Raw genomic sequence first — 12304 nt, 5'->3', positions numbered from 1 at the left:
GATAAAGTAAATGGAGGATTTCGGTCCCAGACAAAAATATACATGCATATTGACCTGAAGTGAAAAAGCACACTGAGGCAGCATGAGGAAGCATCTGACTAAGTGTATGTTTCAGTGCCCGTGATTTTTAAAATTAGGGCTGGGCTGGGATGATAGGGTCACAGGAGGCTGTTGGTGAAGTAAACAAATGAATGAACTGAACTTAAAGAAGTGCTATTCGCCCTCGAATGAACTGTCTGTGGAATTTCGGAAATTGCGTTTCTCCTTCCGTTTAAAAACATCTGTCATAAAAAACCCGGAATTTATTACTGTGATAAAATACGTAGCGAGAGATTCGGCCCAGCACAAAACCAATACCTAGCCAGCTTATGAGAGTTCTAGTTTCCAAACCATAAACCGTTATCCACAAATTTTTCAACCAGTAGCAACTATCAAGTTTGCGTATCTTCATGAAGTATATGTAGTTATGCAAGATCCCTTGTGTCTTAGTACATTGTAGACTAGGTGCTTATCCTCAGTGCGAAATCTCAGATGCGCTTCACTCAGTTCTAATTTGGGCTAATTTGGGCTTATCCAGCCTTTCTTTCATATCCTCCTCTGCAGGTGTACAAGCATCGATGGCCTCCAAATTTCCACTTTGGAGTCCATTAATTTTTGACGACCGCCAGCCATCCTCCATCAGTAAGCCTTCTCTGTCATACTGATGGACTGGGGTGTGTATTCTTGCAAACCGACCCCCGAGTTTTTCTCTTTATTATTACGGCTTAGTGACACAACGCAAACAAGTATTGTTGGCCATCTCATGGATAATTCACCAATCTGAATAAAGCTATACGATTATGTCCGGAACCTACACCCACAAAACCTTGACTGCTCTATTTCCGTGATTTTTTAATTGCTGATCCAGAGGCGCTCGTCTTAATAGAACCTTCATGAACTCCAGGATTAGAGATTGAACTGCATCAACAATTACTAGCTGCGGGTGACGTCTTATTTCCATAGTACAGATCAAGTGTATGACGTGCTCAAAATGACATGCAAAATGACTGACGTAGTTCCGTAGTTGGTCCGGTTGCAGAGTTTGGCCGTTAGACTGCCGTTGGGCTGTTTCGTCACCAATCAAGATGACATCTTCGTCTCAAAGTTAATTGGGGAAATTCTTCCTGCCCTGCTTGTGCTTATATAGCTTTCAAACAGTGCTTTCTAGCCCTAAAATGATTAATTGATCCCGAGTTGACTTTCACGTAATTTGGTTGGACTGGTATAGTTTTCCAAAAGTATAAGTATATTTTGAACTTTTCCCGCGAATAGGTCAAAGGAACATGTTACTACCGTTGACTAGTAGACAAGGACGATACTTCTGTCCCGCAAAAAGTTCAACAGTCGGCGTGCCTTCACCCAAGTTGAAAAAAAACTTGGTTAGGAAGCCGAAATATATTTTCTCAGCCATTTTCTCCGTCCAATTCTGACGTTCTTCAAGGTAACCGTTGCTGTTCGTAACATCTCAGTGGCTTGAATCTTCAAACAAAGTTCCATCCTGGAGGCTGATCTGTTTGCTTACCTGTGGCACCTTATTGCCAAGGTTACGTTACCAGCTGAGATGGCTTCCTCCTTCAGTCTACATTTCCTCTTGTAAACGGTATTCGCACTTGAAAAATCTTGACGAACCATTTTCTAATTCATAGCCAAGTTAAATTTCCACATGGACTTGAAAACTGAATGTCATTCTATTTTCCCTGTATGCCTTTCTTCCCAACCACGCCCTAAACATGACAAAGGGTAATGCCGCACGCATCAGCAAAATGAACACTGTCCGGACTTGGTAGACTTATCTTCATTAAAAACGGCAACAGCCGATTTCTAGACTGTCATGTAAATCATATCTAGGTATGAAAAGTTACGGAACAAACAACAAAATAAGAAGAAGTCACCTAGTCGTATTTAAATATCTGATGATATAAGCCCATACATGCTGCTTTCATGTTCCTGGTGATGTTTGGTCTGGGACTCCATTGGCACTGTCCTGGACAGGAGGGCTTTGTTTACTAAGATGGTATTTGTAACCTAATATGCCTTGGTTGAGTTACAATGCAATAACGACATGATTACTCAGAGGGTCAAAAGCTGGACTGCTTATGAATTTGAGGAGTAGAATATCAGGGGTTCTGATGTGTCCACTCCTCGGGGAGTAGACAACCATGGGTGAGGTTAACATTGGCAGGCCAGAACGCTAATGCGCACAACACTGACATAGTGGATTTTGGAGTTTGTGGTAAGCACATGCTTACAGATGCCATCAACCACAGACTGACAATCGCCTATCGTATGTCAGCCTGTTTCTTGCTACCCGTTCGACAACAGAAAGGTAGTCATAGGTTATTTATCATTAAAGCTCCGGACTGTTAAAAATTGTTCCCCTTCGTGTTTCTAAAGTAGTGCTTTCTTACATGAGAAACGTTCTGTATGATTAGCGCGAAAAATCTTTTGAATTGTCACTTAGATGAAAATTTATTACGTACATGTACTGCTGATTGAGTACAAAACTGCCCCACTCATTCTAGCTTTGAACTGTTGTAAGTATAAATATATTCTGAGGGTGGACTTGTTCCGCACCCCCACAATAGTCGGATGTGAGGTTTGCAAGCCCTCTTCCTGCATAGCCGTCATTAAAGACGATTGTGGCCTCCTCCTTGTCCGCTTTGGGTGTATGGATTGAATAACACTCTTTTATCGAGTTTCCTGGAATTCAAATATTCACCAATGTGTTGCTCGAAGTCAGTTCTTTTTTGATAAGGTTAAACTGCAGATTCAGAGCCGTTACAAATCATTCATCTAGATGGATTTAGGAAGAACTTATTCCCTTGTCATAATGCTAGCTGCAGGGTTGCTTAAAACCATTTGGCAGTTCGCCATCGGTTTCACGGTTCTTATGGTTCATCGGATAGACTCAGTTTCCAAGTATCCGTCAACCTTATTCCCTTCTTGAAAACTAATTTTTACCTAAGTGGAGCTAACGGCAGGTTAATTCTTGAATGAACACGACATCCGTTAATTTTCATCATCAGCGTGTTTATCTCGCGTTCCGTCCACGTTCCTCAGTTGAGTTTGCTGTCCCACATGCTTGAATTGGAAGCGCGTCCAATAAGATGTGAAAGCGTAGCAGTCAAGTATAGAGGAGCCCCACTGAATTTATAACGTCGATAGAAGTCTGTATGGAATCATGTTTATTGTTCTCAAACTCTGATCTCATAAGTCAACAGAAAATTGCCACACCTTTAGCCAAATCTCAGAGCACGCAGTTGATTTGACCTTGCGATCAACTGTCGCAGATAGCTTTCTTCCGACCGGTCCAGTGCCGGAGTAGATTTGAGCCCATCATCCGTCGCGTAACGCCTAATGAAAAACCGCGGGAATCGGCTTTCAGGAAGTTCCGACTCAAAAGGACTTTGGTCGCGCGTATCTGTAAGGGAGATTTTTAGACAGAAACTCACACATTGTGCAATGGTTCAAGAAGGTATTCAATTATGATCCGGAGCGTAGCATGGATGGCACTGACGATCAGCAAACAGTCAGTAGTCTAGAAAAATCCTTTTATTTCAAGTAGGACAGAAAACCCTTCTGTAGCTCTGGGAGGTCAGAAGATGGATGTGAGCAGAACAACAGAAGATTCCATTTATTTTTCACTGCTTCAAGTCGGACAATGGTCATCGACTCTTCTGAGTACTTTCAATTTTTACACCTGAGGCCGATTGGGATAAATGTTAAAGACTTCAACAACAACCAGGGCCACGTAGCTACAATCATCGGTATTAGAATGGCTGACAAGCTATTGTCCATAGTCCTAGGCTGGTGCACAGATCTCGGCTCTCACTCAACTCTCAAACAAAATGTGTGTATTAAATGAACAGAGTAACGCCAAAGTCTAATACTAGTCGTTGAATATGGGACGGGGGACTTGCGGAAGGGTGACTATAGTGGACAGGTGATAGATAGGTCAAATGAGTTTTCGGGGCAGTTTTTCCAGAGGTTATAAGACAAGTTGTCAAATCTAAATTTGAATGAATTTCTTCCATCCCAGTGTACTTTAAGAAAGGTAGGTGAACCGCTGTACACAATGCATAAGAATAACTTAACTGAAGGAGTGCGTTTTCCAGCGTTTGAATGGCCAAACTGGAGGCACCTCTCCGTATGCTAGGGAATGAAGCTGCCAAGTTTGTTTAGAGCCCTACATTTTGAAATAATGTACTGGTACAAAACACCTTCTACACCAGATTATAAAACATATCTGCTGTGAAAACTAGTTAGGTGTTTTATAGTTCACAGCGTATGAAGTGGTGGTTTTAAGGCAGTTTTTATGAAAAGTGAGACACTTTAGTAGGGCATGATTCAGTGATCAGGAGTGTTCACTATCTGTGTCAGAAATGAATTCTGTAAACTGGCTAGTGCAATAAAATAAATGCGGAGAAACATATTGTCCCATAAATAGGGTTGCAATATGCTTAACGTAGAGATATATAGTCGGTTTTCCTCTATCGCTCGTTTTTCACCGTAGAATAACACAACTTCCCTTCTTCTCAAAGAAAGATTCTGAAATTTCGTCCCATGAATACTCGTAAAATAATATAAAGCACTTCTCTGTTGGCGGTGATCTGGTTATTTTCATGCCCAGTCGGTTACAGTTCAAGTCCCCAAAGAATACTTTGCATTTTCTTCCACTCACTTTGCAGTTTTGAATGAGAGTGGTAAGTTTGGTTCCTGACTTTAGTGATTCTAATGTTGGGCCTGAGGTGGCTAGAACAACTTTACTGTCCTTGAAGATCTTCGCTTTATCAGCATACGACCTTTTACTAGAATGATTGACCGAACTGCTAATAACAGCAGCTGCAACCTGGTTTGATCTTGCAGCACCATCATGGTTATACCCTGTGAACCTATTGTTCTTAACTGGTGCCCTCGCTCAGAAACTCAAAAATGCCTTCCTGACGAGTGAGGTTTACTTTACAAGACAAAGAAGTATAAAGAAGTCTACCAATCATATCTCCGTGTGATAGCCTAATGCAGGTGTTTGCAATATGCTTCGTTTGATTACGTAGTGGACAGTGAAGCACGGCATCGTCCCGCGGGTCTGCATAAAGCATACTCTAGCGCTTGTGTCTCTGTTCTGTCCAGCTGAACATTACGACCTCCACAAGATGCCACTATCAGCTTAGGAAATGTAATGCTTCTCTACAAGCATTTTCAATGGCATATTACGTCATAAGGTTTGCCTACCTCATACTATAGCAAGTAGTCACTGTTGTCTTCACACAATCTTCGAATGAGAGTAGACGTTTCAAGACCGATATTTCATGCAAGATCGATTTCTAAATTGAAGTTTATCACTGTTTTGGCAAGATATCTACCAATCCAAAATTTATGTGAGGTGTACGGCAGGTGCACGCTGCTCGAAATGGAAGAACTAAGAAGAAAAAAAGGATAAAACTAGTGACAAGTGATCGACCGCGTGCAGGTTGCTTACGGCATAGCAACGGTCACCAATCATTAAGTGACCCTACAGGATATCAAAAACGTGCTTGAACGAAACCCTCTGCTTTGGATTAGTTTTGAAATTTCCTAAACAGCTGTGAAGTCTAACTCTGTTATGATCACATGTTTTTCGTACAGTCGATTTATTATGCCATATTCATGTTAATAAAACACCGAAGTCGGTTTGCACCTCTTAAGGGTATTGAAAATGATCTTAGGACAGCATCACGCAACCGTGTTTACGATGTTTTTAAAATCAGCAATGTCCTCGGGCATAAGTGAGGCAATCCTACTCATTTGGTCCCCACCCCGGACAATGGCGACCTCTAAAAGGACCACATCTGTAGATCATTTGAGGTAGTTTCTTTTAGACGGAGAGCTATTTTGTTTGATGAACAGGAAACGGATTCTCTAAAAGCTACCCCTAATTGTTTTAATCAATAAGTGGCAAATCCCTTCACAGTTTAATTGAAGGTAAATCATACTAACTCCTCAGAACTGTCCCGCAGCCTCATGGAATATGCATTTAGGTCAGTAACCTGGCCCGCAGGCTTGAAGTAGTTCTTCCCACATTAGGGGCGATCTCCTCAAAGAAACGTAACAAAAAACAAGGTTTTAGATGGTTTCGGGGGGATCAGTATATTATCCAAGTATGCTGTTATTCAAGCACACATCAACGCATGAGGGAAAGATTTATAAAGCCCAAAACATCTTCCAAATTTTTATTATGACTGTGGTCCTGTGATTTTGCCCCATTCCGTTTTTTTCCTTTCCCATTTTTACCTCAGTTGACAGAAATACACTTTCTCTGAACTCGGCTCCCAAAGGTTTTTGTCATCCGACGGCGAAAAACTGTTCTATTTCACTCATCGGTATTGGAGTACTGGTGAGACACACGGCTGGTCCAATGATTTGGCCGCGGCATAATCAGGAACTGAGAACAGATGGTGTAGACAAGTAGGAATGGTGCTTTCTGTGTCTGCGAATAATATATGCAGACTTCCTATCCGAACTGTTAGCCGACGTGCGGCTTCTCAATGACTGCCGCCGAAGTAGTCATCTTACCGTTCTGCGGAAACCAGGCGCTTGTAACTCTCAGGGACCCAGTATGTCAAGCACGGCTAATAATAATGAAACCCGCTACCTGCTGACATAGTTAAAAAATCTTTCCATTGTTGGCTTACCATAGAATAACACGCTATTTTATACGGGCTGTTGGATGTCATCGGAAGGCGACCTTTGTCATCTCTCTTTATCTGCCGCACATTACTCAATAACAGGTGAATGCTAGGGTGCTTCTAACTTCCCCAGTTTACTAAATCTCATAAATTCCTGTGGGTGCAAGTTGTATTGTTGATCGATTACTAGCAAGAGCAAAAATGTGCAACCGAGTTAATATGCCCTGACCATCAGGGTCACGTATGTAGTAGTGGTGCCAAGGACACTTCAACTCTGAGCTTAAGAGCTATTTCGGAATTCCTTCAGTACGTCCAATTGCTTTTTTGTGTCTGGGATTGCTCAGCTCTGGAGATCTCCGAGCGATATTATTTTAGTTCAGAAACTTATCCGGAGATATTTCCCACCTTGAACCCCAGTGCTACTGGATTATAGAAACTAGGCTTTCAGAGCATTTATCCAGGCTTCCAGTGAGCCCCCGTATATAGTGATCTGTTGAGCTAATCTCAAGTTTGTACTTCAGGCTAGGATTTCACATAAACTGTTGTTGTGCAGAATAAATTTGTTGACTCAATCACTTAACTTACTGTTTTAGTCGGAGCTTCAAGCACAATTACTGACCGAAAGATTCATGCTTCTTACCAAACCCTGGCATTCATCTACTCCTGTCTAGATTTGGTCAAATAAGCAGTATCTCAACTTTGCAGCAGCATTTATCAAAGTCACACCGCGAGATTCAGTTCACAGTGGACTAAAAGCAACTCTACCACGGAGATGCTGAAAGAAGAAGATGGGTTGCGAATTGCCCTACAAAGTAAACTCATCCCTACCCTCAAGCTTATAATAATTACCACCAGAATGACTAGAAAAAGTCTGTCATATCAGATCCCTGTGGTCAGGCTAAACAGCATGGTTGCGTAGCGTATTTCCACGGTAAATATACCATATCACACAACTAATAAAAAATTTGCAAAATTAGGTGACACAAGATAAAAATGGGCCTACAATGAACTTCACAATGTGAGAACTTTCAGGTACATTTCAAGGCTAATCACAAAAGGCTTTTGCATTCTTGAGGCGAACTGGTTTAGAAAAGATAAAACAGTTTCAAGAAACTGAGTTAAGCGTGGAAAGCTCAACAGAGTATAAATAAACCCTCAGATTCAAATCAGCTTGGTAGGAACGTGAAATCCAACTTAAGATATTAAGTTGGACCTCACGTTCCTACCAAGCTGATTTGAATCTGAGGGTTTATTTATACTCTGTTGAGCTTTCCACGCTTAACTCAGTTTCTTGAAACTGTTTTATCTTTTCTAAACCAGTTCGCCTCAAGAATGCAAAAGCCTTTTGTGATTAGCCTTGAAATGTACCTGAAAGTTCTCACATTGTGAAGTTCATTGTAGGCCCATTTTTATCTTGTGTCACCTAATTTTGCAAATTTTTTATTAGTTGTGTGATATGGTATATTTACCGTGGAAATACGCTACGCAACCATGCTGTTTAGCCTGACCACAGGGATCTGATATGACAGACTTTTTCTAGTCATTCTGGTGGTAATTATTATAAGCTTGAGGGTAGGGATGAGTTTACTTTGTAGGGCAATTCGCAACCCATCTTCTTCTTTCAGCATCTCCGTGGTAGAGTTGCTTTTAGTCCACTGTGAACTGAATCTCGCGGTGTGACTTTGATAAATGCTGCTGCAAAGTTGAGATACTGCTTATTTGACCAAATCTAGACAGGAGTAGATGAATGCCAGGGTTTGGTAAGAAGCATGAATCTTTCGGTCAGTAATTGTGCTTGAAGCTCCGACTAAAACAGTAAGTTAAGTGATTGAGTTTCCTGGTAGTACTATTCTTTCTATCGAAGATGTTAATTCAGCATCGTAAATGTTGCCGTAACTGAAACATGAGGTGACCATGGTGCACATAGTTACTTAGGTACATCATAAGAGTGAGGGAATACGGGAATCAAGCGTGCCTGATGTGTCTCATCAAGAGCGTGATTGACAATGGACTGTGAGTAGTTAGTATGGGCGTATAAGTGAGACTGAAAACAAATTCGGTATCTTGAATATCATTAAGTTAAAAAAATAAGACTGGATTTGTACAACAGATTTAGTTGAAGAATGCCAGATACCAGTGAATGCTGGGATTTATTTGGAACTCTCATCAACCCATAGCTGAAAACGCAGACGAATGTATTACGCTGATTGCGTACAATTTGGGTGATAGTCCAGCTTTGGGGACTAAGTCCAGCTAGTAAGCCCCCAAAACGGTCATACAGGTGGTGGTAAGATTTTGTCAAACTTCTAATTGGCATCTTGTCAGGTAAGTGAGTAAATCTGTAAGCACAAACTTTCCCAGTGGTGACAAAATCTCGAAGACTTCTTCACAATTTACTCAGACGCGCAAAACTAAGAAATCACTTATGAAAGATCCTTGCTGTGAAACAATACTGTAGTTGATTCATATTTTCAGAAGTCTACACTGAATTTATGCTATTCATAATCTTGATCGACTGCAGATTTTATGTGAGCTTTATAAGCGTCATCTATGGTGTTTCGCAAAATCTGATCAATTTACACGTTAATCCTAGCCTGGTTGTGTTCGAGTAGCCGATAGTCCCCTCACCAGTCGAAAGAGGCCTATCATTGTGTAAATTCAAAAGCTCAGCTCACAGAAGACGGATTTGTTGAGACCATATGGAAGAAACTGTAATGCCCACCTGACCACTTGCAAATATTCCCAACTCAAGGATTCCTGTCAAAGGCCGTAATTCTGACAGTTTCACAGTCCTCTGTTTCGAAGTCAAATACGTTAACACTGCTTGTACATCAAAGTAGGGGCAAAAATGGTCTTCTGTTTACTCGTAAAACGATCCGAATTTCGATAAGAAAAAAATCATGCTCGGAAATGCAACACATGTTTATCAGTGACTGAACTGATTGTGAACAAACCGACCCGATGTGCGTTTTCAGTCAATTGACACCACAATTAATCGTAGTCCTGGTGGATGGGAAAGTTGGCTGTATGCATACAATGTTTTTGGATAACTTCAAACCAAACCAAGAGCTTCGTGTAGATGTGTACATGACACATGTGTTTAGATTTGGATCTGAGTTGAAACCGGTATTTAATTCGTCATATTTCCACTTGCCATTGGTGTGTAATCAACTGAAAATATTTCCGATCCTACGATTGACTAAATCAAAGCCACAGGGTTATCAATTGCTTTTATCTGGGAGAGCTGACTCTGATAGCCTCGTCAACGAAGCCCACTTTAGAAAAGTGCTTTGAATATAACGAAATACTCACCAAGGAAATTGGGGTCAGCATTCTCCAATGCTGGTCGTCGGAGTGGGATTCCTAGAGATGAGGTGATCTGAAGATGTAATAAAACGCATAGGCAACCAATAAGCCGGAACCGAGACTTCTCAATCGAGTTTCTGTTCTTCATGGTTTGATTCCGGGGAATCCAGGGAAAACCGTATGCGATCAACTCTACATATGAACGAACCACATTTTTATACTTATTGTAAGATGAATGTGAGCACTCATTGGTTACTTACATGAGTGTTTTGAATGTTTAGCTTGTGAGCTTGAGTCTCAGCTTTGTCCCACTCGTCAATCCACCTACGTTGCTCGAATGACGAATAAGGAGAAAAGGTTTGTGGTCTTGCATGTAGCATGTGAATATCTTACTACTCAATGTGTGTCCTGACGAATCCGAAAAGTTGGTAATAAGCTGGAATCCAAATTTTGGTATACCGATTTCGGGTATGTAGGAGATCACACGGTTCAAAGTTATTTTGATTGCCAACTAACGTGAATGAACAATTCAGTGAGACTAAGAAATGTCTGTTTCGATTGCGAATCCTCTCCGGAAAAGCAGATGCAGTAAAGAATGGAGAATCTTTGTGGTTCTGAAGCGTCTGTGACGCTACTTCACTGAGAAGTCCTGATGAGGAAATTTATTGAGGCAACATTTGAGGCTGTCGGTCGGCCAATCAGTTTTTTGAAGTTTGAAAGCTGGTACAATCAATGATTTGTGTTGATATTACCGAAACTCAGGTGGTTTTCTGTTCAAGTGTAGATTAATCGGAATTGCCGTGTCAGGTCAGGACTATTGATTCAAGGAAATATGAATGCCAATTCTGAAAATCCCACCCACGACTAAAAATATGCAATATATTCTTATGTTCAGAGGACCAAAAATGCGTTTGGGTGAATGTGGAGCAGATTTGGCATGATTCTGCAACGCATTGGTTATGGTTTTGGTGCCTGAAATCAATTGATTCATCCAAAAAGGTTATAAACTGCCAGATACCGCTGCAGTCACTTGGCACTGTACAGTGCGAAGGCCCAGAAGGCTAAGCAGGATCGACTTCGCCGTCACCAGTTAACTCCCTCCAGACTAACACCGCAACTGTGCCCCGGCTCCCAACAAACGCTTGATTGCCTCTACTTTTTCCCCACGAATAGGCAATACCAGTGTTCAGCGTACTACTGGTTTACCTCCTTTCTATTTGGTCTATCCTTAATCCGCAACTCTGCCAGTTTACCTGTCTGCAAAAAGCGGTGTTCGGCCACGAGTATTCATTGTTATGTCAAACAAGTTAGGCTGGCTGGGTGAGTGATAACACTTGGTTTGTGCGAAAAATATGAACTCGATTTTAACCAGAAAGAATGGGATCGGTGACTTAACTTGCAGAGAGCTGTCGGGACCAATTGGCTGGCTTGACATATAGCAGTGAGTCCTAGTACACGTTGCAAAATTTAGAACAGCTGTCAAGTGGGACGAAGATTAATTGCTACGCTCCATGTTGATGGGCCACAAGAGTAGCTTGTTATCAAGCGAGTTGAAATATTGATTTCTTGGTTCCTCTCCTCACGATACTTTGAGTTTCGGACCCCCGGTAGAATCGAGACCATTAGAAATCCTTCCTAGCAATGTAAATGTTGTTATCTACCTAAGTGGATGACTACCTACCTTGCACAAAGTGTGATTAGGAGGCCTGTGAAACTCACGAAGAAGCCTGGAGTGGGAACTTTCGGTAACAAATATCAGATATCAAACACATACGTCAGTTCTGGGTGGTAAACACATTCGCATACGCATCCTCAGATGCAAACCAAGATGGCTCATTCTTACCCATATGTGTGTGATTACCTTGCATTTAGACAACATCTGGCGCCACTAAATGTGCGCAAACTGAACCCATTCGCCAGTCAGAATGATCAAAGGAAGCAGATGGCAAATACTCCTTCACTTTGTAACCGATAGCCCGTTTCGAAAGACCGGTTTCTTTGATGCGATTATGTTTGATGTCCCCAGTCCGGTTCCTCGGTAGTTTCCGCTTCTTACTAGAACCTGTTCGATTATTCCCCTGGAAATTAAGAGGTACCCGATGTGCTGGGGTTTCGTTTTGCAAGATTCCTCACCACCAAATATTCAACCTGGCTTTGACATACCATGACAACATTAGTCAACTATTTAGGTCGAAGTATATGGTTTTCAAAGAATTTTGAGGCGCACCAGACTTACCATATTCCTCATGTCTCCGTCCCGAGCCAGATTAGCCACAAACAAACAACAAAATAAT

At 41.5% G+C, this 12304-nt stretch overlaps 1 protein-coding gene across 1 annotated transcript; it reads right to left on the bottom strand.

Annotated features, from left to right (window-relative positions):
- Positions 1-3233: 3233 nt before the first annotated feature.
- On the bottom strand, positions 3234-10180 carry T265_05580 (hypothetical protein; the record flags this gene model as incomplete). Its single annotated transcript, XM_009170632.1, has 2 exons — positions 3234-3460; positions 10017-10180. 2 exons carry the CDS (start codon positions 10156-10158, stop codon positions 3276-3278), a joined length of 327 nt encoding a protein of 108 aa, XP_009168896.1.
- Positions 10181-12304: the final 2124 nt, after the last annotated feature.

This window comes from Opisthorchis viverrini (assembly GCF_000715545.1).
Source record: "Opisthorchis viverrini unplaced genomic scaffold opera_v5_107, whole genome shotgun sequence".
Lineage (NCBI taxonomy): Eukaryota > Metazoa > Platyhelminthes > Trematoda > Opisthorchiida > Opisthorchiidae > Opisthorchis > Opisthorchis viverrini.
Note: the sequence above shows the minus strand (reverse complement) of the source record. Positions and strands in the feature narration are given on the sequence as shown.